Below are 26,594 nucleotides of genomic sequence, written 5' to 3' on the forward strand. Positions count from 1 at the left end.
TTCTTGGGCTGTCGACCGCATTGGGGTATCTTCAAACACATCTTCACCTGCCGCTCCCAGTCGGTCAAAAAGGCCAATCCGAGTGATGAAAGGACGCATGTGATCCAGATGTGCGGGGGCCTGGGGATCCAAATGAGGAACAAGAGCACCTTCTGAGCGATGATCCTTCCCGACTCGGTCCGGGGCTAACAGTCGATTGGTTTTACTATAAGGACTAGCCGACCCCGGGCTAGTCGACTGGACTTCCTCCCTTTTCCCTAGCTCGAGTGGAGAAGCCCTCCTCCTTGAAGGTGGTCCCAGAAGAGAAGGCGCAGGTCAAGGTGTTGGTCGAGCGAGTCATCCAACTTGTCTGCGACGGGGTGACTGGGATGGACCTGCTGGAGGTCTTTCTCAGTCGACGCATCCAACCGCTTCAGGCCCATGACCATCCGATGTGGATGTACTCGGGGCTTGAGGACTCCACTCGAATCCATCCGGAGGACGTCAGCGAAGACACCTTGGAGAAGTGGCTGAAGGGAATCACCAGCAACAAAGACAATCCCCGGGGCTCTAGGAGGGTGATTCCATTCGACCAATCGCGCCAGCCTGAACAGGTATGACTCTGCTTTGTCGAGTATCTTCTTGATTCTTTGTGTGACATCTTTTTGATGGTCGACTGAATTTCTTTTGCTCGTTGTCCTTTCAGGCCCTCATTGACATGTAGTCGATGCCCAATGGAGTGCAGGGGCAAGACGTCGAGGAAGGAGCGAGCGGGGGCGAGAGCAGTGAGTGGCACTCGGATGCAGAGGAGGACGAGGAGAGCGATGACTCGAGCGACGACGAAGAGGTCGACTCGCCTCCTCGCAAAGAGAGGAGATCCAAGAACGCTCACGACCCGGCGAGCACCCCGGACTTGGCGACTGGGCAATCTTCAAAGCGCCCCCGAACGTCTTCCCCGGCGCCGATGGAGAAAGCTCCAAAGCAGCCCATGGTTGTGCTGCCTCCAGCGCCAAAAGCACCGAAGGTCACCTCCTCCAAACTGCCAAAGGCTTTGCCCAGGATCAATGTGGCCGTCCCCACCATCTCCGGGTAATCATCTGACATGTTCTTTTCATCGATCGAGCAATAGAACGTAACCGACTGAGTGCGGACATTTGCAGTGCTGCTACATCAGGAACTTCTTCTTATCAGTACCGAGACGAGGAGATGGAAGACGCGGTTACCTCCAGCCCAGGTAAAAACACTTATGATCTTGTTCTTGATTACTTGGTCGATTGCATTCTAGTGGTTCACTTGGGGTCAACTGATCTTCTCTGCAGCTCCACCCAACATCATCGATCTCCCCGATGACGATGAAGATGTGGCTCCTAAGCCCAGGAAGAGCAAAAAGGTAGCAGCTGGCAAGATGTCTCGGCAGGGGCCAACGACAAAACCACTCGTCCGTCAATCTGAAGATGCGGGCGGGGCCTCTGTAACCTTCGCTGCACCTTTGTCGAGTGAGCACCCCACACCGTCGACTGCACCGGTGATTCCTTCAGCCGTCCAACTCCATGCCACGGAGCTCCAAGCTGCCACACCTGGGTCGTCTGCCCTCTTTTTCTCCAGCTACCCCGTTCCGGACAACTTGTCGGAAGCGGCTGCGGAAGCCATCCGTCAGGATGACGTGATGATGGAGCGGATGAAGACGGTGCATGAGAATAGCCAGGCTGCCTACGATGCTAGCGCTGCTCTCCGGGCCAATGTCCAGGTAAGTAGACTTTTCGACTGACCTTGTTCTATCAGGATATGCTACCCGAAAATTTTTCTTCCATACAATCTCCTGTTGTTTGCGTCGAATCTGTACACCCACTGGGTGTTTTGTTGTCTTTGATATTTGTGTTCTTCCACTCGGTCTGGGCGAGTAGGATCTGAACCGGTGGGGGCACACTAAGTGCACTCACTGGGTGTAGTCCCCGAGACCGCAGTCAACTTCTGGCTGTCGACTGGGGTCTGAGTTCTTTTTCCTTTCTTTTCTTCCATTCGACCCAGGCGGACCGGTCGAATGGGATTCAAACCAGTGGGGGCACGCTAAGTGCACCCACTCGGTGTAGTCCCCGAGACCGCAGTCGATTGCTGGCAATCGACTGGGGTATGAGTTCTTTCTCTCTTTTTTTACCCGGGCAGGCCGGTCGAGTTGGGTCTGAATCAGCGGGGGCACGCCAAGTGCACCCGCTGGGTGTAGTCCCCGAGACCACAGTCGACTGTGTCCAGTCGGCTAGGGTCTTAAGTGAACTCTTTAGGTTTTATCTACTCAGAAGTAAAGAACCTTTCATCTTGTTGATTCACACGTCTTTTGCCTTCTGCAGAAGTCTTGTACTCTCATTTCCAAGTTTTCTGAACTTGAGGAGAAGCAGAGGCAACTCAACCTCGAGCTGGAATTGGCCGAGCAAAATCTGAAGAAAGCTCAAGATGAAGCTGCTGGTATGGAAGGGAACTGCCTGTCGACTGTCTTTCAATATATTTCTTCGATCTCTTGTTTGATTCGATCGCTTCTTTTGTAGAGAAAATGAAGTTGGCTCTGGAGAAGAAGGACTCGGACCTCGCCGCTGTGCAGAAGGAAGCCCAAGATAAAATTGCCCTTGCAGACCAGAAGCTGGCTTCAGCCGGAGCGCTGGAAGGGGAGGTGAACAAACTGAAGTCCTGCCTCAGTGAGTCCAACCGAGAAGTGAGTCGTCTGAAGAAGGACAAGATTGTCCTGAATGAAAAGCTGGAGTCTGCGGTCCACAAGAGGAATGACACGGAAGCTTATCTGAGAACTCTTGCCAAGAAGCTCTATCTGATGCTGGAAGGTACTCCTTTCAACCCGAATGCATTGATGCTTGCAGAGGTTTGTAGGACAGTAGCAAATTTCCCTCAAGTGGATGGCCTAAGGTTTATCAATCCGTAGGAGGCGTAGGATGAAGATGGTCTCTCTCAAGCAACCCTGCAACCAAATAACAAAGAGTCTCTTGTGTCCCCAATACTCCCAATACAATGGTAAATTGTATAGGTGCACTAGTTCGGCGAAGAGATGGTGAAACAAGTGGTATATGGATAGTAGATAAAGGTATTTGTAATCTGACAATATAAAAACAGCAAGGTAACAAGCGATAAAAGTGAGTGTAAACAGTATTTCAATGATAGGAAACAAGGCCTAGGGTTCATACTTTCACTAGTGTAAGTTCCCTCAACAATAATATCATAATTGGATCACATAACTATCCCTCAACATGCAACAAAGAGTCACTCCAAAGTCACTAATAGCGGAGAACGAACGAAGAGATTTGTAACACCCTCGATGCGACTATAGCTCCCACGTGTCGAGGCACGACTTAGAGACATAATCGCATTGAAGGCATATGTCGCAAGTTAGGCAATCTTCACAACATCCCATGTAATATATAGATAATAAAAGGGGAGATAACATAGTTGGCTTACACTCGCCACGTCAATCAAGTACATAAATAACATTACATCAACCAAACACTCATGGCCCGACTACGACGCCAAAATAAAAGATAACCCAACATGCGACACGGTCCCGATCACCCCCAACTGGGCACCACTACTGATCATCAGGAAAGGAAACATAGTATCGTTAAGAGTCTTCGTCGAACTCCCACTTGAGCTCAAGCGTCACCTGGAGCGGAATCATCAGGCCCTGCATGTGGTGTAATAGTAATCTGTGAGCCACAGGGACTCAGCAATCTCGCACCCTCGCGATCAAGACTATTTAAGCTTATAGGTAAGGCAAGGTAAATATGTGGAGCTGCAGCAAGCGACTAGCAAATATGGTGGCTATCCTGTTCGCAAAAGAGAGCGAGAAGAGGAGGCAAAGCGCGAGCGAGAAACTAGAGAGCAACCTGCGCAAGCATTACTCCAACACCGTGTCCACTTCCCGGACTCCGCCGAGAAGAGGCCATCACGGTAACACACTCAGTTGATTCATTTTAGTTAAGTTAAGGTTCAAGTTATCTACAACCGAACATTAACAAATTCCCATCTTCCCATAACCGCGGGCACGGCTTTTGAAAGTTCAAATCCCTGCAGGGGAGTCCGAACTTAGCCCATGACAAGCTCTCACGGTCAATGAAGGAATAGACCTCCTCCCGAGACGTTCCGATCAGACTCGGTACCTCGGTTCTTCAAGACACTTCGACAGGTTAAAACAAGACCAGCAACACCGCCCGAATGTGCCGACAAATCCCGATAGGAGCTGCACATATCTCATTCTCAGGGCACACTCAGATGAGCTCTCCATACAACTAAAACCAAACCTCGAGTTTCCCCGAGGGGGCGCTGCACAGGACTCTAGTTTGGACCAACACTCAGAGGAGCACTGGCCAAGGGGGGGCTAAAATAAGATGACCCTCGGGCTCCGGAAACCCAAGGGAAAAAGAGGCTAGGTGGCAAATGGTAAAACCAAGGTTGGGCATTGCTGGAAAAGCTTTAATCAAGGCGAACTATCAAGGGGTTCCCATTATAACCCAACCGCGTAAGGAACGCAAAATCCGGGAACATAACACCGATATGACGGAAACTAAGGCGGCAAGAGTGGAACAAAACACTAGGCGAGAGGCCGAGCCTTCCACCCTTTACCAAGTATATAGATGCATTAAGATAACATGGTAATATAATGATATCCCAACAAGTAAATAAATGTTGCAACAAGGAACGGCCTCCAATCTTCACCTGCAACTAGCAACGCTATAAGAGGGGCTGAGCAAAGCGGTAACATAGCCAATCAACGGTTTGCTAGGACATGGTGGGTTAGAGGTTTGAGGCAATTTGGGAGGCTTGAAAGCAAGTGGTAGGCATCGTAGCATTGGAATAGCAAAATAGCGAGCATCTAGCAAAGCAAAGATAGTAGTGATTTCGAGGGTATGATCATCTTGCCTGCAAAGTGGTCAGAGTTAACTAGATCCTCGAAAGCAAACTCAACGGGCTCCTCGTTAGCGAACTCGTCTCCCGGCTCTACCCAAACAATACAAACAAGCAACAAGGACACAATGAACCACGTGCAAAGCTCAAACAACATGATGCAAACTTGGTATGCTATGAGGGATGCGATATGTGATGCATATGCAAGATTTGACAAGGAATGAATGAACCTGGCTTCAACTTGGGAATCCAAGTGTGCCACTGGAAATATGGGATGAAATCGCTTGAAAACGATATAAAGAACGCCGGAATCGGAGTTACGGTTTGGAAATGGCAAGCAATTCAAATATGACACCGGTCTGCGATTTACAGCAAGTAGCCATATAAATGCAAAGAGATGAACAAGCTACAGCACTCAAACATGACAACAAAATACATGACAGGGATGCATTCATGATTCTTAACAAAAGTCTAGCACTGAGCTACGGCCAATTCATCCATTAACAGGTTCAAACAAGCATGGCAAAAATGCATATGGCAAACAGATTTCAGACTTGTGAAATTAACACTTGTCTGGAATTTCAGATCAGATAGCACTCTTCGGAGCCACAAAACTACATGCTACAGGACTTGGACATGGCAAAGTAAAGCATGGAATGGAGCTACTCAAAGAGCTTAACAAAAGTACCTTAGTGACCTCGAGCCAAAAGGGATCAGAAAATACATTTGCAAGCATGTGAACATGGCAAAAACATAATCAGTTCTCAGACTTAGTGAAAACTGGAGCATGCTGAAAACAGATATCAAGTAGGCATGTTTACGAGGTCGATGCAATCACTACGGAGCAAGTCATGATAATCTAAGCATACACCCATCAAGAATACACAAAAATGCAAGCTAGACATGGCAAGAACAATAACATAGCATGCACGGATCAACTACGACATCATCAGCAAAATCGCTAACAAGTAGACAATCTGCTCAGATTCACGAAGTAGCAAAAGTAGAGCTCGATTGACTCAAGCTAGAGTGCTCCATAATTGCAAACAAAGACATGGATGGATAGAGCACTACAAGATTAACAAAACATCCTTACTGATCATCCTCAAAAGAGGCACGGATCACTCGGAAACAACAAGAACATATGGCAACATGAGATAAACAGGTCAAGGACTCTGTGGAAATGCTAAGGCCCTGAAATCAGAATTACCAAGTGCCTCACTTTGCAAGCTTGTGCTAGTCACCACACACATCACAAAAAATACATGGGTTGCACCTATGGAAAGATGTCAAAACCCTTAACAAAACATATATAGAACTCATGGGCATATCATGCACACAATAATCATGGTAAAAATGACAAATATCTAAATGGAGCAGCAGATCTGACAAATATCTGAAGTAGCACTCTTCTAACAGCATTTCTGGCATCAAGATGAACTCAAATGAAAATGATGCAATGTAATGGAATGATGTGCTCTCTGAGATGAACGTTTTGATATGCTATATGACAAAAATGGAGCTACGGATGCGGAGTTACGATGCGATGAACAAGGGCATATAAACTGCAGACTTGGGAAAAAACAAGGGGTCAACCCTAGGGTTTCCAGATCCAGATCGGATCTCGCCGGAGCACGCAAAACGAAGATGGCCGGAGTCGGTGCCGGAGCTCGCCGGGGAAGCGGGGGCCAGCCGGATCTTGCCGGATCCGGGCCGGGGCGGCGCTAGGGCGACGGCGGCGGTGAGAGGCGCCGGCGGGGGCGCGCTGCGGCGCGGTGGCGGCGGCCGGAGCAAGCCGGGAGGCGGCGGCCGGAGCGGTGGCCGGGCGAGGCGGCGGCGTCGACGGGGCCTGCCGGCATCGGGGAAGGCAGGCGCGGGCGGCGGACGGCAACGGTCGGCGGGGCGCGGCGATGTGGGCCGGGAGGGCTCTCCCCGAGCCCAGGCGGGCCCGCGCGGCGGCGAATTGGGCACCGGGTGGTAGCGTATCAGGTGGCGACACGTGGCGGTGGCGAGGTGGATCTGGACATGTCCGTCGGCGGTTTTTTTGTCCGGCGGCGGTGGATGGAATGGATCTAGGGTTTTAGGGGGAAGTGGAAGGAGAATTTCGGAGGGGTCTTTATATTGGCATAGAGGGAGCTAGGAGTGTCTAAATGGGGTGCGGTTTTCGGCCACGCGATCGTGATCGAATGCTCTAGATGATGGAGAGAGTTTTGGTGGGTTTTGGGCCAAATTGGAGGGGTGTTGGGCTGCAACACACACGAGGCGTTTCAGTCCCTCGGTTAACCGTTGGAGCATCAAACGAAGTCCAAATGGCACGAAACTCGACAGGCGGTCTACCGGTAGTAAACCAAGGCCGCTTGGCAAGTCTCGGTCCAATCCGGAAATGTTTAATCCCCACACACGAAAGAAAGGTAGAAATGGCCACCGGAGGAGAACGAAGCGCCGGAATGCAAAACGGACAACGGAGAAAATGCTCGAATGCATGAGATGATCACGTATGCAAATGCAATGCGCATGATGACATGATATGAGATGCATGACAATGACAACAACACACGGAGACAAAAACCCGAACCCGAGAAAATAAAATAACTTAACGCCGGAAATGGAAAGAGTTGGAGTACAAATTGGGAAAGTCATATCCGGGGTGTTACAACACTCCACCACTACGAAAGGATCTCGTCCAGAGATCTAGGACTGAAAGAACGCCGGGTATTCAGAATGGAGGTGATCCTTGCATTCCCAGGTAGCTTCACGGTCGGAATGGTGTGACCACTTGACTTTGAGGAATTTGATTGACTTGTTGCAAGTCTTGCGTTCAGTCTCTTCAAGAATAGCAACTGGGTGCTCACGATAAGAAAGATCTTCTTGGAGCTCAATGTCCTCAAAGTTGACGTTGCGGTCAGGAGTCTTGAAGCACTTTCGGAGCTGAGAGACATGGAACACGTCATGAACATTTGCAAAGTTTGAAGGAAGCTCGAGTTCATAGGCGAGGTCGCCTCTCTTGCTGACAATCTTGAAAGGTCCCACGTATCTGGGGGCAAGCTTCCCTTTGATACCGAAGTGATGAGTACCTTTCATAGGAGAGACACGGAGGTAAACATTATCTCCGATCTCGAAAGCCAAATCACGGTGCTTACTATCATAGTAGCTCTTCTGGCGGGATTGGGCTGCTTTGAGGTTATCTCGAATGACTTTGCACATTTCCTCAGCCTCTGTGATTAAGTCATTTCCCAAAAGCTGACGTTCACCAGTTTTAGACCAGTTGAGAGGGGTACGGCACTTCCTGCCATACAGAATTTCAAATGGGGCCTTGCCCGAACTTGCTTGAAAACTGTTGTTGTAGGAGAATTTAGCATAAGGAAGACAATCCTCCCACTTCATGCTGAAGGAAATCACACAAGCCCTGAGCATATCTTCAAGAATCTGGTTGACACGCTTGACTTGACCGCTAGTTTGAGGATGGAAAGCTGTGCTGAAGCGGATGTTGGTGCCCATGGCCTTCTGAAAAGAATCCCAAAACTTGGAGGTAAAGATGTTGCCATGGTCTGAAGAGATCACCTGTGGAATACCATGGAGAGAGACAATCCGAGAGGTATAGAGCTCCAACAATTGAGCTGCAGTGATTGACTCTTTAATAGGCAGAAAGTGAGCCACTTTGGTGAGTTTGTTGATGACAACGAATATAGCATCATTGCCACGCTTGGACTTTGGAAACCCAGTCACGAAGCCCATCTCAATGTGGTCAAACTTCCATTCTGGAATGGCAAGAGGTTGGAGGAGACCAGCTGGCCTTTGGTGTTCTGCCTTCACTCTTCTGCAGACATCACATTCATTCATGAACTGAGGAATCTCTCGCTTCATTCGAGTCCACCAATAAGCCTGCTTGAGGTCCTGATACATCTTTGTGCTCCCAGGGTGGATGGAGAGAAGAGAATTGTGAGCCTCGTTCATGATCACTTTACGGAGGTCACCTTTGGGTACAACAATACGATCCTCGAAGAAGAGAGTGTCCTTGTCATCAAGGCGGTAGCACTTGTACTTGGGTTGACTCTTGGCAATCCCAATCTTCACCTTTTTCACCATAGCATCAAGAAGCTGGGCTTGGCGAATCTGGTCTTCCAAGGTAGGAGAGACTTGAAGGTTGGCGAGGAAACCTTGAGGAACAACTTGCAGATTAAGTTTGCGGAAAGCTTCACAAAGCTCGGGTTGATAAGGCTTGAGAATCAGACTGTTGCAGTAAGCCTTCCGGCTTAATGCGTCAGCAATCACATTGGCCTTGCCTGGAGTATACTCGATACTCGGACTATACTCTTGAATCATTTCGACCCATCGAGTTTGCCTGAGGTTGAGATTAGGCTGAGTGAAGATGTACTTGAGACTCTTGTGGTCCGTGAAGATGTCCACTTTTCTTCCCAATAAGAGATGTCTCCAAGTCAAAAGAGCATGCACAACTGCCGCTAACTCGAGTTCATGAGTGGGGTAGTTCTTCTCATTAGGCTTCAACTAGCGAGAGGTATAAGCAACAACTTTCTTCTTTTGCATCAACACTGCGCCAAGACCTTGGAGAGAGGCATCACAAAAGACCTCGTACGGCTTGGATTCATCAGGCGGAGTCAGAACTGGAGCAGTGATCAATTTCTCTTTCAAAGTGTTGAAAGCAATGTCACACTCCGGAGACCAAACGTACTTTACGTGCTTCTGGAGAAGATTTGAGAGAGGCTTCGCGATCTTAGAAAAGTTTTCAACGAATCTTCGGCAGTAGCTTGCGAGACCGAGGAAGCTACGGAGTTGCTTCACGTTCTGAGGAGGTTCCCAATTCACAATTGCAGACACCTTCTCAGGATTTACCGCAATGCCCTTGGCAGAGATGATATGACCAAGATAAAGAACCTCATCGAGCCAAAATTCGCACTTGGAGAACTTGGCGTAGAACTAGTGTTCCCTGAGCTTATCAAGAACCAAACGCAAGTGCTTGGCATGATCTTCCTTGTTCTTTGAGAAAACCAGAATGTCGTTGAGATAGACCAAAACAAATTCATTGGTGTAGGCTTTGAAGATGAAGTTCATCATGCGAGAGGACGTCGGAGGAGCGTTGACGAGGCCAAAAGACATGACAGTGTATTTGTATGAACCATAGCTTGTCCTGAAAGCCGTCTTGGGAATATCTTGCTCACGGATTCGAATCTGATCATAACCCATATGGAGATCCATCTTGGAGAATACTTGGGCACCTTTGAGTTGTTCGAACAGCTCATTGATGTTAGGAAGTAGGTATTTGTTCTTGATGGTCTTCTTGTTCAATGGACGGTAATCAACACAAAGCCGGTCTGTTCCATCCTTCTTCTTCACAAAAAGAACACCACAACCCCACGGAGAAGAACTAGGCCGGATGAGACCCATTCTTGCTTGAATATCGAGTTGCTTCTTCAGCTCCTTCAACTCTTCAGGTCCGAGCTTGTAAGGACGCTTGCACATAGGTTCCGTGCCCATTTAAGATTAATAACGAATTCAACTGGCCGGTGCAGAGGCATTCCTCGAAGCTCCTGGAAAGACGTCTTGATATTTGCAAACGACTGGAATTTGCGAGATAGCATCCAGTTCACCCTTCTCATTGAGAGAAAATAGACGGATGGTATCATCACGAGCGGCAAAGACAATTACATCCTCAGACGAATGAGTCAATTGAATCTGCCTGGCTGCACAATCAAGATGCGCCTTGTGCTTAGAAAGCCAATCCATTCCGAGAATAAGATCAATATCCGAATCACCCAGAACAATAGGAGAAGCTAGAAATTTGTAGTCGCCCAACGTGATAGTAATATCCGGGACGCAGAAATTAGCTGTCATTTGCTTGCCCGGTGACACGATTTGCAAAGAATTTTGCAGATACTGATAGTCGCACTCATACTTCGATGCAAAAGGTTTGGAAATGAAACAATGTGATGCACCAGTGTCAAAAAGAACTTTTGCCGGAATATCGTTAACTGGAAGGTTACCCATGATGACATCTGACGAGTCCTCTGCCTGAGCTACATTCATCAAGTTAACCTTGGCGTGCTTGGGGTTATGCTTGACCACAGCTTTACTACCGATCTGACAGGAGGAGGAGGAGGAAGACGCCTCTGGTTGAGACACTTGTTGGCATAGTGACCCTTCTGTTGGCACTTGTTGCACGTGACCTCTGAAAGCGGACGGTGATACAGAGCACTCGATCTTGGAGGTTGAGACGAAGTCTTGTTCTGAAAGCCAGGGTTGGGTGGGTGGGACGAACCACTGCCACCTTTACTCTTCTGCTGATACGGCTGACGGAACGGAGGAGGAGGAAGCCAATACTTCTACTGCTTGACCACTTGAGTAGAGGAAGGAGTAGCATCTCTGACTCGCTTCTTGGAAGCATCACACCTCAATTGAGCAGCCTCTTGCTTCAATGCCATGTTGTAGAACTCATCGTACCTCAAGGGCTCAAAGAGAATAAGAGCTAGCTGAATTTCTTCTCTGAGACCCCCCTGAACTGGTATATCATGCTCTTCTCATCAGGGACGTCCTGCTTAGCAAAGCGGGCAAGCTTCTGAAACAACTTGTTGTAGTCATAGACAGACAAAGAGCCTTGCTTCAGGTTGCGGAATTCCTCACGCTTGCTTTCAACCACGCTCTAAGGGATATGGTGAGCTTTGAAGTCTTGACGGAATTCATCCCAGGTAATTACACGTCCACCTCTTGAGTCCTTGTACAGCTGGAACCATTCTGCAGCTTGATCTTTGAGTTGGAAGGAAGCGAACTTGACGAAGTCCTCAGGTCTGACGTTACTGCACTCAAAATGCTTGCACAGATCCACAAGCCAATCGTCAGCATCGATTGCCTCAACACAATTGCTGAAAGTCTTTGGCCCATTAGCAAGGAACTGGTTGAGTGTAGCAAAGTGATTCTGATTGTTGCCTTGGTTCCCTTGGTTGCCTTGATTGCGCTCTTGGAGAATTTTCATGATCAACTGTGTGTTTGCATTGGTTGCGGCCATCACAGCTTGCCATGCCTCAGGAGGAGGTGGAGGTGGTGGAGGATCAGGATTCGGAGTCGTGCGCGTTGGAGGAGCCATCCTGAAGAGGTTGACATCCATTAGCACATTGATAGACAAATATTGAAGCTGAATCCAACGGAATGAAAATTGCAACATATAGTCTTCACATCCGAACAAAATGAACGAATGCATTCCTCTTGAAATGGTCACATATCCATAAATTGAGAAGCCACTTAGAATTTAGGTAGAGAAATAAATCAACAAGGTACGGATCAAAAACGAATAATCGGTAAGAAATCCCAAGCTCAAACCAAATATCCGTTGAAGAAGAACTAGAGCTACTTGAATTCCCACCTATGAAACTCCCGAACCTTTCCGGTTATGCAATCAGGTGTTGGGGATACAGGGGAAGCATAATATCTCACCCAAATCTAGCAAATCCTACATCCAGCAGTATCCATCCTTCGACACATAACCGAGAAAAACTTTGGAAACCATCTTCCTCAACCTTCAAAAAGCATCCGTTATACAAGTTATGGCGATACTCCTGAACTCCCGCCCCAGTACTGGGTGGCGTCGAGGTTATCTCACCAACGAACTGCATACAAGAGATTTTCGATGTCGGTGTACTAAACTCAGGTATTCCAGAATTGCAACGATAAAATTATGACGACAACACCTCAGAGCTCAACTCCCCGGGACACTTCCACAAAACCCCTGACAGGAGGCACCAAGACAATGTTCTCATCATAAAACCATCGGAACGGTTCCAAGATACCCGCGTGATCCTAATTTTTTTTAGTGAAATATGAGAAGAGAAGAGTCAAAACTCTACGTCAGGATGCCTTACCAGAGCGATGAGGAGACTGGGAAGTAAAAAGAATTCCTAAACTCTTCGATATATAATTCCTAAATGACTCAAAACATTTTTCTAGACACAACTCAGCTACTAAAAACGATCAAGCAATGGGGCTCCTAAGGTCGGGGAAGGCTCTGACACGAACTTGTAACACCCTCGATGCGACTATAGCTCCCACGTGTCGAGGCACGACTTAGAGACATAATCGCATTGAAGGCATATGTCGCAAGTTAGGCAATCTTCACAACATCCCATGTAATATATAGATAATAAAAGGGGAGATAACATAGTTGGCTTACACTCGCCACGTCAATCAAGTACATAAATAACATTACATCAACCAAACGCTCATGGCCCGTCTACGGCGCCAAAATAAAAGATAACCCAACATGCGACACGGTGCCGATCACCCCCAACTGGGCACCACTACTGATCATCAGGAAAGGAAACATAGTATCGTTGAGAGTCTTCGTCGAGCTCCCACTTGAGCTCAAGTGCGTCACCTGGAGCGGAATCATGAGGCCCTGCATGTGGTGTAATAGTAATCTGTGAGCCACAGGGACTCAGCAATCTCGCACCCTCGCGATCAAGACTATTTAAGCTTATAGGTAAGGCAAGGTAAATATGTGGAGCTGCAGCAAGCGACTAGCAAATATGGTGGCTATCCTGTTCGCAAAAGAGAGCGAAAAGAGGAGGCAAAGCGTGAGCGAGAAACTAGAGAGCAACCTGCGCAAGCATTACTCCAACACCGTGTCCACTTCCCGGACTCCGCCGAGAAGAGGCCATCACGGTAACACACTCAGTTGATTCATTTTAGTTAAGTTAAGGTTCAAGTTATCTACAACCAGACATTAACAAATTCCCATCTACCCATAACCGCGGGCACGGCTTTCGAAAGTTCAAATCCCTGCAGGGGAGTCCCAACTTAGCCCATGACAAGCTCTCACGGTCAACAAAGGAATAGACCTCCTCCCGAGACGTTCCGATCAGACTCGGTACCTCGGTTCTTCAAGACACTTCGACAGGTTAAAACAAGACTAGCAACACTGCCCGAATGTGCCGACAAATCCCGATAGGAGCTGCACATATCTCGTTCTCAGGGCACACTCAGATGAGCTCTCCATACAACTAAAACCAAACCTCGAGTTTCCTCGAGGGGGCGCTGCACAGGACTCCAGTTTGGACCAACACTCAGAGGAGCACTGGCCCAGGGGGGGCTAAAATAAGATGACCCTCGGGCTCCGGAAACCGAAGGGAAAAAGAGGCTAGGTGGCAAATGGTAAAACCAAGGTTGGGCATTGCTGGAAAAGTTTTAATCAAGGCGAACTATCACGGGGTTCCCATTATAACCCAACCGCGTAAGGAGCGCAAAATCCGGGAACATAACACCGATATGACGGAAACTAAGGCGACAAGAGTGGAACCAAACATTAGGCGAGAGGCCGAGCCTTCCACCCTTTACCAAGTATATAGATGCATTAAGATAACATGTTAATATAATGATATCCCAACAAGTAAATAAATGTTCCAACAAGGAACGGCCTCCAATCTTCACCTGCAACTAGCAACGCTATAAGAGGGGCTGAGGAAAGCGGTAACATAGCCAATCAACGGTTTGCTAGGACATGGTGGGTTAGAGGTTTGACATGGCAATTTGGGAGGCTTGAAAGCAAGTGGTAGGCATCATAGCATTGGCATAGCAAAAGAGCGAGCATCTAGCAAAGCAGAGATAGTAGTGATTTCGAGGGTATGATCATCTTGCCTACAAAGTGGTCAGAGTTGACTGGATCCTCGAAAGCAAACTCAACGGGCTCCTCGTTAGCGAACTCATCTCCCGGCTCTACCCAAACAAGACAAACAAGCAACAAGGACACAATAAACCACGTGCAAAGCTCAAACAACATGATGCAAACATGGTATGCTATGCGGGATGCGATATGTGATGCATATGCAAGATTTGACAAGGAATGAATGAACCTGGCCTCAACTTGGGAATCCAAGTGTTCCACTGGAAATATGGGATGAAATCGCTTGAAAACGATATAAAGAACACCGGAATCGGAGTTACGGTTTGGAAATGGCAAGCAATTCAAATATGACACCGGTCTGCGATTTACAGCAAGTAGCCATCTAAATGCAAAGAGATGAACAAGCTACAACACTCAAACATGACAATAAAATACATGGCAGGGATGTATTCATGATTTGCAAAAAAAGTCTAGCACTGAGCTACGGCCAATTCATCCATTAACAGGTTCAAACAAGCATGGCAAAAATGCATATGGCAAACAGATTTCAGACTTGGTGAAATTAACACTTGTCTGGAATTTCAGATCAGATAGCACTCTTCGGAGCAACAAAACTACATGCTACAGGACCTGGACATGGCAAAGTAAAGCATGGCATGGAGATACTCAAAGAGCTTAACAAAAGTCACTTAGTGACCTTGAGCCAAAAGTGATCAGAAAATACATTTGCAAGCATGTGAACATGGCAAAAACATAATCAGTTCTCAGACTTAGTGAAAACTGGAGCATGCTGAAAACAGATATCAAGTAGGCATGTTTACGAGCTCGATGCACTCACTACGGAGCAAGTCATGATAATCTAAGCATACACCCATCAAGAATACACAAAAATGCACGCTAGACATGGCAAGAACAATAACATAGCATGCACGGATCAACTACAACATCATCGGCAAAATCGCTAACAAGTAGACAATCTGCCCAGATTCACGAAGTAGCAAAAGTAGAGCTCGATTGACTCAAGTTAGGGTGCTCCATAATTTCAAACAAAGACATGGATGGATATAGCACTACAAGATTAACAAAACATCCTTACTGATCATCCTCAAAAGAGGCACGAATCACTCGGAAACAACAAGAACATATGGCAACATGAGATAAACAGGTCAAGGACTCAGTGGAAATGCTAAGTCCCTGAAATCAGAATTACCAAGTGCCTCATTTTGCAAGCTTGTGCTAGTCACCACACACATCACAAAAATACATGGGTTGCATCTTTGGAAAGATGGCAAAACCCTTAACAAAACATATATAGAACTCATGGGCATATCATGCACACAATAATCATGGCAAAAATGACAAATATCTAAATGGAGCAGCAGATCTGACAAATATCTCAAGTAGCACTCTTCTAACAGCATTTCGGGCGTCAAGATGAACTCCAATGAAAATGATGCAATGGAATGAAATGATGTGCTCTCCGAGATGAACATTTTGATATGCTATATGCCAAAAACGGAGCTACGGATGCGGAGTTATGATGCGATGAACAAGGGCATATAAACTGCAGACTTAGGAAAAAACAAGAGGTCAACCCTAGGGTTTCCAGATCCAGATCGGATCTCGCCGGAGCACGCAAAACGTAGATGGCCGGAGTCGGTGCCGGAGCTCGCCGGGGAAGCGGGGGCCGGCCGGATCTCGCCGGATCCGGGCCGGGGCGGCGCTAGGGCGACGGCGGCGGTGAGAGGCGCCGGCGGGGGTGCGCTGCGGCGCGGTGGCGGCGGCCGGAGCGAGCCGGGAGGCGGCGGCCGGAGCTATGGCCGGGTGAGGCGGCGGCATCGACGGGGCCTGCTAGCGTCGGGGAAGGCAGGCGCGGGCGGCGGATGGCAACGGGCGGCGGGGCGCCGCGATGTGGGCCGGGAGGGCTCTCCCCGGGCACAGGCGGGCCCGCACGGCGGCGAAGTGGGCACCGGGCGGCGGCGTATCAGGTGGCGACACGTGGCGGCGGCGGGTGGAACTGGACATGTCCGTTGGCGGTTTTTTTGTCCAGCGGCGGCAGATGGAATGGATCTAGGGTTTCGGGGGGAAGGAGAAGGAGAATTTCGGAGGGGTCTTTATATAGGCATAGAGGGAGTTAGGAGTGTCCAAATGAGGTGCGGTTTTCGGCCACGCGATCGTGATCGAACGCTCTAGATGATGGAGAGGGTTTTGGTGGGTTTTGGGCCAAATTGGAGGGGTGTTGGGCTGCAACACACACGAGGCCTTTTCGGTCCCTCGGTTAACCGGTGGAGCATCAAACGAAGTCCAAATGGCACGAAACTTGACAGGCGGTCTACCGGTAGTAAACCAAGGCTGCTTGGCAAGTCTCGGTCCAATCCAGAAATGTTTAATCCCCACACACGAAAGAAAGGTAGAAATGGCCACCAGAGGAGAACGAAGCGCCGGAATGCAAAACGGACAACGGGGAAAATGCTCGAATGCATGAGATGAACACGTATGCAAATGCAATGCACATGATGACATGATATGAGATGCATGACAACGAAAACAACACACGGAGACAAAAACCCAAACCCGAGAAAATAAAATAACTTAACGCCGGAAACGACAAGAGTTGGAGTACAAATTGGGAAAGTCATATCCGGGGTGTTACAAGATTATGGTAGGGTACGAAACCACCTGAAAGTTATTCTTTCCAATCAATCCGTTGGGCTATTCCTATAAGTGTCACAAACGGCCCTAGAGTTCATACTAGAATAACACCTTAAGACACAAATCAACCAAAACCCTAATGTCACCTAGATACTCCAATGTCACCTCAAGTATCCGTGGGTATGATTATACGATATGCGTCACACAATCTCAGATTCATCTATTCAACCAACACATAGAACCTCAAAGAGTGCCCCAAAGTTCCTACCGGAGAATCACGACGAAAACATGTGCCAACCCCTATGCATAGGTTCATGGGCGGAACCCGCAAGTTGATCACCAAAACATACATCAAGTGAATCACGTGATATCCCATTGTTACCACAGATACGCATGGCAAGACATACATCAAGTGTTCTCAAATCTTTAAAGATTCAATCAGATAAGATTACTTCAAAGGGGAAACTCAATTCATTACAAGAGAGAAGAGGGGGAGGAGAAACATAAGATCCAACTATAATAGCAAAGCTCGCGATACATCAAGATCGTGCCAAATCAAGAACACGAGAGAGAGAGAGATCAAACACATAGCTACTAGTACATACCCTCAGCCCTGAGGGAGAACTACTCCCTCCTCATCAGGGAGAGCTCCGGGATGATGAAGATGGCCACCGATGAGGGACCCCCCTCCGGCTGGGTGCTGGAACAGGGTCCCGATTGACTTTTTGTGGCTACGGAGGCTTCTGGTGGCGGAACTCCCGATCTAATCTCCGTTCTAGAAGTTTTAGGGTATATGGAGTTATATAGGCGGAAGAAGCATGTCAGGGGAGCCACGGGGGCCCCAGGAGGCAGGAGGCGCGCCCCCACCCTCATGGGCACCTCTCGTATCTTCTGACATGGGGTCCAAGTCCATCAGGTGTGTTTACTTCCAAAAATGACTTCTCCAGTTGATTTCGTTCCGTTTCGACTCCGTCTGATATTCCTTTTCTTCAAAATACTGAAATATGCATAAAACCGCAAATCTGGGCTGGCCCTCCGGTTAATAGGTTAGTCCCAAAAATAATATAAAAGTGGATAATAAAGCCCAATATTGCCCAAAACAGTAGATAATATAGCATGGAGCAATCAAAAATTATAGATACGTTGGAAACGTATCATGCAGTCGACTCACTAATTTTTTGACTGCAGAATTCTGCCAAGACTTTGACGAGGAAAATGGAAGGGTCGAGACGGGTCTGGACCCTATCGCTTCTCTAGTTTGCGACGAAACTGAAATGAACGTGCTCCGACTGGAGTCTCGTGTCGCGAGCATCACAAGTTACCTCACGCGTATGAAGGAAGCAGTCTCATGAGTCGAATCATTGCTCTAGCCAGGGACGACGCTTCAAACTAACCTGGAATCCCTGATGGCTCGACTCAATGAGATCCCTGACCGAGTGCAAGAATGGAAGAAGTCCTCTGCCCGGTGTGGTGCTGACGTGGCGTTGTCGTTGATGCGAGTCCACTGCAAGGAAGCTCATGAAGACAAGCTGGCGGCAATCAAGGTCGCTAACACCAAAAGGCATGACTTCCAGTCCTTCATGGAGACTTTCATCGCTGCTGCCACTTGGATCGCGGATGGGATCGACTTGGACGAATTCGTCGAGCCTGCCAGCCCTCCTCCTGCTGAGTGAACAAACTTATGAGACTTGAATCTGCCTTAAATTTGCCTCAGAATGTCGAGTGATTGCGGTAACCGTTAAAATCCTTCGGTCTTGATGCTCGAATACTTTTGATTTGCTACTTGGAACTTCAAGATTTATCCGAATTTGGTTTATTCCCGAATATGCTTGTGTTTTGTCTTCAAGTGGACTTTCTTCTTTGTTTTGAATAATCTTTGTGCTTGAGATGTAGCTCTGAGGTGGTGACTCCAGTCGACCTGCACCTCGTCACCCTTGTGGATAGGGATGGAGCTCACATTGTACTTGTGGCGTAGCTCCGAAGGAGAAGGTTGCAGTCGATCTGCACCACGCCGTCCTTGCGGATAGGGATGGAGCGCACATTGTTCTTGTGGCGTAGCTTCGAAGGAGAAGGTTGCAGTCGACCTGCACCTCGTTGTCCTTGCGGATAGGGATGGAGTGCGCATTTTACTTGTGGCGTAGCTCCGAAGGAGAAGGTTGCAGCCGACCTGCACCTCGTCGTCCTTGCGGATAGGGATGGAGCGCACATTGTATTTGTGGCGTAGCTCCGAGGGAGAAGGTTGCAGTCAACCTACACCTCGCCGCCCTTGCGGATAGGGATGGAGCGCACATTGTACTTGTGGCGTAGCTCCGTGTTTCGAACTTAGGCGAGTACTAGACTGCAACTAAGCCTCTGAGTGGGAGGGTTGCTCTCCACTCGGCAGAATTTTACAAACTTAGGCGAGTATTGGTGAGGGAGTCCTGGATTAGGGGGTCTCCGGACAGCCGGACTATCTCCATTGGCCGGACTGTTAGACTATGAAGATACAAGATTGAAGACTTCGTCTCGTGTCCAGAGGGGACTCTACTTGGTGTGGAAGGCAAGCAAGGCAATACGTATATGGATATCTCCTCCTTTATAACCGACCATGTGTAACCCTAACCCTCTCCGGTGTCTATATAAACCGAAGGGTTTTAGTCCGTAGGACAACAACCAGAACATACAATCATAGCATAGGCTAGCTTCTAGGGTTTAGCCTCTCTGATCTCGTGGTAGATCTACTCTTGTACTACCCATATCATCAATATTAATCAAGCAGGACGTAGGGTTTTACCTCCATCAAGAGGGCCCGAACCTGGGTAAAACATCGTGTCCCCTGCGTCCTGTTACCATCCGGCCTAGACGCACAGTTCGGGACCCCCTACCCGAGATCCGCCGGTTTTGACACCGACATTGGTGCTTTCATTGAGAGTTCCTCTGTGTCGTCGCCGTTAGGCTTGATGGCTCCTACTATCATCGATAGCGATGCGGTCCAGGGTGAGACTTTTCTCCCCGGACAGATCTTCGTATTCGGCGGCTTTGAATTGCGGTCTAATTCGCTTGGCCATCTGGAGCAGATTGAAAGCTACGCCCTGGCCATCAGGTCAGATTTGGAAGTTTGAACTACCCGGCCAACATCCGCGGAGACATGATCTTCGACGCATTCGAGCCACAGCCGGGCACGCCGCACTGTCGCGATGGGTATGACCTAGCTCTGCCGCCGAACAGTACCCCAAAGGCTGCGCCCACATCAGCTCCGACCCTTAGTTCGGAGCCAACTGTGCCAATCGAGGACGGGTGGTTAGACACCGCCTCAGGGGCTGTAGTCTCAACGGCGATCGAGCCGAACACCTGCGTAACCCTCTGCGCAGCCCGTGACTCCAAGGTGCCGGACTCTTTCCCGGACTCCGAACCATCCGCGCCTCTGCCAATCGAATCCGATTGGGCGCCGATCATGGAATTCACCGCCGCGGATATCTTTCAGCACTCGCCCTTCGGTGACATTCTGAATTCACTAACGTCTCTCTCTTTGTCAGGAGAGCCCTGGCCGGATTATGGCCAACAGGATTGGGATGCAGATGACGAAGAAATTCTACGCCCACCCACCACCCATTTAATAGCCACTGTCGATGACTCAACCGACATGCTTGACTTCGACTCCGAAGACATTAACGGTATGGACGACGATGCGGGAGGTGAAGAGGAGCCACCGCCCACAGGGCGCTGGACGTCCACTTCATCATATGACGTATACATGGTGGACACACCAAAAGAAGATGACGACGAGGAACAGAAGGACGCACCGAAGGCTTGTTCCCTCGAGAAGCAGTCAAAACGGCGGCGCAAGCGCCACCCCAAATCCCTCCTCGGCAGAAATAACGATCATACAGACCCAGCGTTGGAGCAGGGCGAACCACTGCCGGGCCAAGGCAATACAGGGAATCAAACGAACAAACCAATTCTGTCAAACATAATAGTCCGGACGACATAATGCCGGACAAGCACCCGGAGCAGCAGAATGCCTATCAAAGGCTTATTGCCACCGCGAGGAGTCTGAAAAAGCAGAAACAAAGGCTCAAGGCTGCATAGGACACACTCCAAATCAGATGGAGTAAAGTACTCAACACAACAGCGAAGTACGGCGACAATCGCCCCACCAAGAGCTACCCAAAGCGGAAGTTGCTACCTGAATTCGATGAGGAGGCCTCAGACCCCCAACAACCAAAAATCAAAACAGCCACCTGGCCGGATAGACGACCTCACGGCCAACATAGAGCGGCAAACAATGCCACTCACAAGACAATACGCGATCCACGCGAGGGCTCGCACCAAAAGGACGGCGCAACCAGATCCATCTATGGACCACGCAAGAGCGCCCCAGCATACAATGTAACACAACAAACATCCGAACAATGCGGTACACCCAGATACAGGGGTGCTGCACACCCCCTGTGTTTCACCGACGAGGTGCTGGACCATGAATTCCAGAGGGATTCAAACCCGTAAACATAGAGGCATGCGACGGAACAACAGACCCTGGGGTCTGGATTGAGGACTATATCCTCCATATCCGTATGGCTCGAGGAGATGATCTCCACGCCATCAAGTACTTACCCCTCAAGCTCAAAGGGCCAGCTCGCCACTGGCTTAAAAGCCTCCCCGAAAACTCCATTGGAAGCTGGGAAGAGCTCGAAGACGCGTTTCGGGCAAATTTTCAAGGGACTTATGTCCGACCCCCGGACGCGGACGATTTGAGTCATATAACTCAACAGCCTGGAGAGTCAGCCCAAAAACTTTGGAACAGGTTTCTTACTAAAAAGAACCAAATTGTCGATTATCCAGACGCCGAATCCTTGGCAGCTTTTAAGCATAGCGTCCGTGACGAATGGCTTGCCAGACACCTCGGCCAAGAAAATCCGAGAACAATGGCAGCATTAACAAGCCTCATGACCCGCTTTTGCGCGGGTGAGGACAGCTGGCTAGACAGATGCAGCACCAGCGACCCCAGTACATGTGAAGTTAGAGATGGAAACGGAAAATCACGGTGCAACAGCAATAACAAACGCCGGAATAAAGAAGACAACACGAAGAGCACGGCAGTAAACGCCAGATTCAAAAGCTCTCAGCCAGGTTAGCAAAAGCCGCCCTCTAAAGGCGCTAGAGACGAACTGTCCAGCCTAAACAAAATTCTAGACCAAATATGTCAGATCCATAGCACCCCTGATAAACCCGCTAATCATACCCACAGAGAATGTTGGGTCTTCAAGCAGTCCGGCAAGCTCAACGTCGTACACAAGGGGGAGGATACACCAAGTGAAGACGAGGATGAGCCTCTCAAGCAAGACACTGGGGAACAAAAGAAATTTCCACTAGAAGCCAAAATAGTAAACGTGTTACACGTGATCAAGGGAAGAAACAAAACGGCACTCCTAGAAAATATGCCGAAGGGCCTGTCACCGCGGAGCCCTGCCACTGGTCGTCTCAACCGATCACCTTCGACCATCGTGATTATTCAGCAAGTATCCGGCGTGCAGGATGGGCTTCCCTGGTATTAGACCCAATAATTTACGGATACCACTTCACACGAGTCCTGATGGACGGTGGCAGCAGTCTAAACCTGATATACCAAGACACAATCCGCGAAATGGGGATAGATCCAACAAAAATTTGCCATAGCAATACTACCTTTAAAGGAGTAACGCCAGGCCCAGGGGCTCATTGGATGGGCTCCCTGCTACTAAAGGTTATATTCGGCTTCCCCGATAACTTCCGTAGCGAACATTTAACCTTCCACGTCGCTCCGTTCCAAAGTGGCTATCAAGCACTACTCGGAAGCGAAGCTTTCGCTCGCTTTAATGCAATACCGCACTACGCTTCCCTCACACTCAAGATTCCCAGCCCATATGGCATCATTACAGTAAACGGAAGCATTAAGCGATCTTTGCGCGCCGAAGAGAGTGCGGCTGCCTTGACAGCCGCACAATAAAAACAGCCTCACCAACTAAAGCATTTAACAGGTCGTCAAGACCTCGGACACGGTTAGACGAGTCCGGCACAGTATATGTAATTCATACCGGATCAATGGTCACACCCCTATTACAAATACAAGGGGCTCAACGCGCGCAGACAAGTGGCAACTTTTACTCATCTTGAATTATACATGGTTTCTTTAAAAACTATCCTTTTGCACGACAACTTTTTCACCTAAGTTCTTCTCTTTTACAGATAATCATCATGCTACACCCATCCAAGATACGGCTCAATGGAGACACAGGCGCAGACGTGCAGCAGGCACCCGCTCCAAGGATTCTTTTTATATTAAGACCCTGCGTAAACCTTTTTTACTGTCTCTTGTTGATACATATCCACCGAATTCTCAGCACAGTTGAGAAGGATGCTGACGTCTTGGCATGTGGCCACGTCAAAATAATGCACGTACCCGGACACAAGGGGCTTCTTACAAAGGGCACTATTTAGGCCCGGTTTATACCATAAAGACCGAATACCTTAGGGAGTGTTCGACGTCGCGAGTTTGGCCTTATATGCATCAGCTCCAAATCATTGTCTTTGGTCAAATGTTGGGTTTGCCCGGCTCCTGTGTTTTGGTGCCTTAGGTTCCGCTTTACCGGCTAAGGTAGCACCAGGAGAACTACTGCGATTGTGCCCTGGTTCATCCGGACGAGCACCTCAGTAGAGAAAGCCGAAAACTGACTGTCATGATATAGCGTGAGACTGGTCAACCACTCGATGACCTATCGGAATGTTAGAATTCCTCCGCCTTAACGAAGGGCCGTTTTCCGGCCAGGCATGTATGCACCCCACGATCGGGAGAGTGCGGAGCCACTAGGGTTTATCTAGTAGCCCCACTGTCAAACTCCTATGGCTAAGTGAAAGTGTTAAAGCATTATAGTCCAGTTGCCTCGGTCGCTATGCTATCACCTCCTTAATAGGACCAAGGCGTTGGGTTAAATGTGAACACATGTTTTTTGCGAGCACCTCCGCATTATATGCGTGGGGGTTGAAGCCGACGGCTGCAATCTTTCAGGTTATACACATGTATACATAAACGGCCGCACAGGAGGCATCATACTACTTTCAGGCCAAAGTATAAACACAGCTTATAAAAACTTCATAAAAGCATTGTGTTTACAATGAGAATACATATCACTCAAACATAATATTCTTCTAGCACTGGGCCTCTATCAAACGAGCACCCTCGAGAACCTCCTCGAAATAATGCTCGGTAGCCACTCGGCCTATGGCCGAACCCTGCGCTGCAACAATGGTAGCATCCATCTCCGCCCAGTATGCTTTAACACGGGCAAGGGCCATCCGCGAGCCTTCTATGCATGCCGACCTCTTCATCGCATCAATGCGCGGCACCGCACCAAGGAACTGCTGCACTAAGATGAAATAGCTGTCCGGCTTTGGCTTTTCCGGCCATAGATGATCCACAACAGACCTCATGGCCAGTCCGGACAACCTATTTAGTTCGGCCCATTCGGCTAGCTAGTCAGTCAATGAAAGCGGACGCTCTGGAACATCGAATTGTGACCAGAACAGCTTGTCCACTTCATGATCTGTCTGACCTTGGAAGTACTTGGCCGCATCGGCAGCGCTTGCCGCCAAATCCATATATGTATCTGCCGAACTCCACAGCCAATCCAGAGGGGCATACCATGGATCTCCGAACTTCGTCTGTAACATGAAGGGTTTCCCAGCCGCAATATCCCCGGCTTCCCACAGCTCCTCCTTTTTCGCTCTCTTAGCAGAACAGGTGTCTTTGTCCGCCACCGTGGCCTTCTCAAGGTCCGTTGCCTTCGCTCAGTTTTCTTTTTCAAGGACCCGGCAACGGTCGACAGTGTCTTTTAATTCTACGGCCATCTCGGCCATCCTCTCTTGGCTCTCGCAATGTGCGGCCTTCTCGGCTTTCAACTCTTCGGCCGCCTTCAAAGCAGCCGCATTACTAATCCTCGCTTGTTCCTTGGCTCGGGCAAGTTCTGCCCGTAAGGATTCCACGGTGGCAGCTCCATCTGCAGTCACAACATATTAAAGATACTGGCATCATGCTGCTCTTACTATGTGGCGTTCACCAGATAATAACACTTACCCTGTGCCTCGTCAAGCCTCTTGTTAACAAGCTCGATGTCGGCGTCTGCCGCATCCAGTTGCCGTTTTAATTTGGCAAACTCACTAGTCCGGCTAGCCACCGGAGCTTCCACCACCTGCACATAGGGGCAGTCTGGTTATTGCCTGGGAATATGATCCTCTGTTCACCTCCGTTCTCGACGACAACTAGAGTCTCAGGGGCTACTATCTACACAGGGCACACCTAACATGTGCAGTACTATCACATATTATCTCACATACCTCAAAGCCTGTTAGTAGACTCATAAAGGCTTCATGTAATCCGCTTTCGGCAGACGAGATTCTCTCCATCACCGTACCCATCAGCATACGGTGTTCTTCTGAGATGGCTGCTCGCCCCACCAACTCCCTCAGAACGTCCGACCGCACACCAGACGGTGCCGGACTCTTTTGTCTGCTCTCTTCGGGAGCCGGACGCTGGGGACTTCGGGGGTCTATGGGATTATCCTCTAGCCTCACCGGATCCGGAGAGGCCCTCCGTGACGACACTTCGGGGTCGCCCTCTTCTTGAGCGGAGGAGTCCGGAGGAGGCGTTTCGCTCTCCATCATCTCTGGAAGAAGAACCCCCGAAGACAAGCTCATCTGAGAGGGGCTAAGGCCTGAACTGCAAGATATATGCAGTGGTTATTTTCTTAGAAAAAAGATAGCATACCTTTACTATTAAAGTATTTTGGATCACTTACGACTCGTTGCAGCGCTGATACCCCCGCGGACTTTGTGCGGCAAAAGCACCCCCTGAGGCAGGAACCTCTGTGGGAGACTTCTTCTCCCGTTTGGAGGCTTCGGCTTCCGGATCCTCGCAAGCAGTCCTTTTCCTCCCCCGGTTGTCCTCCTTCGTGGAGACGCTCGTTCCCTTGGTTGGAACGGGCAGTGATGGGGGCCCGCGATCGCCCGTATTATCCCCCCCGGTATCTTCCTTCGAGGGCTTTGGGCAAGGTGCGACCTCGAGCATCTTTTCCAATACCGGATTTTCCAAACCCTCAGGGAGGGGGGCCAAGCACCGAATCATCTTTGCCTTCATTAGCCAGTCCTGGTCAAAAAGCGAATTCTCAGAAATAACTTCGTGACGAATAAAAAACAGTGTGTTTGGCCAGAGGGTTCCTTACTTGTTCGGCGGCGCGGTTACTGCTCAGGCCCACGTCCTCGGTAATATCCGGACACTCTACTTGAGGTCCGAAGAATGAGTTGTACATCTCCTGTGCGTCAGGCCGAGGAAAATTTGAATGGCACGCGGTCCCTCAGGGTTGAACCCCCACAAGCAAAGGGGCCAGCGTTTGCAAGGCTGGACTTGACAAACAAGCATAACTTGTAT

At 49.1% G+C, this 26,594-nt stretch overlaps 1 protein-coding gene across 1 annotated transcript; it reads left to right on the forward strand.

Moving 5' to 3' along the window:
* Positions 1–943: 943 nt before the first annotated feature.
* On the forward strand, positions 944–3,243 carry LOC125548273 (uncharacterized). The gene is made up of 5 exons (XM_048711923.2): positions 944–1,068; positions 1,140–1,213; positions 1,299–1,450; positions 2,325–2,439; positions 2,520–3,243. The coding sequence occupies exons 1-5, from the start codon at positions 944–946 to the stop codon at positions 2,903–2,905; spliced, it is 852 nt and encodes a 283-aa protein (XP_048567880.2). The 3' UTR covers positions 2,906–3,243.
* The last annotated feature ends 23,351 nt before the right edge of the window (positions 3,244–26,594 follow it).

The sequence above is a fragment of the Triticum urartu genome, chromosome 3A, assembly GCF_056163025.1.
Source record: "Triticum urartu cultivar PI428250 chromosome 3A, HENAU_Tu73, whole genome shotgun sequence".
Taxonomy (NCBI): domain Eukaryota; kingdom Viridiplantae; phylum Streptophyta; class Magnoliopsida; order Poales; family Poaceae; genus Triticum; species Triticum urartu.

Bases quoted from the DNA above. Each gene is read 5' to 3' on its own strand.
- LOC125548273 (XM_048711923.2), top strand. From the start codon at position 944: ATGGAGAAAGCTCCAAAGCAGCCCATGGTTGTGCTGCCTCCAGCGCCA. The intron at 1,451-2,324 runs GTAACCTTCGCT...TGCCTTCTGCAG, and splicing joins AAGATGCGGGCGGGGCCTCT to AAGTCTTGTACTCTCATTTC. The intron at 2,440-2,519 runs GTATGGAAGGGA...CTTCTTTTGTAG, and splicing joins AGCTCAAGATGAAGCTGCTG to AGAAAATGAAGTTGGCTCTG.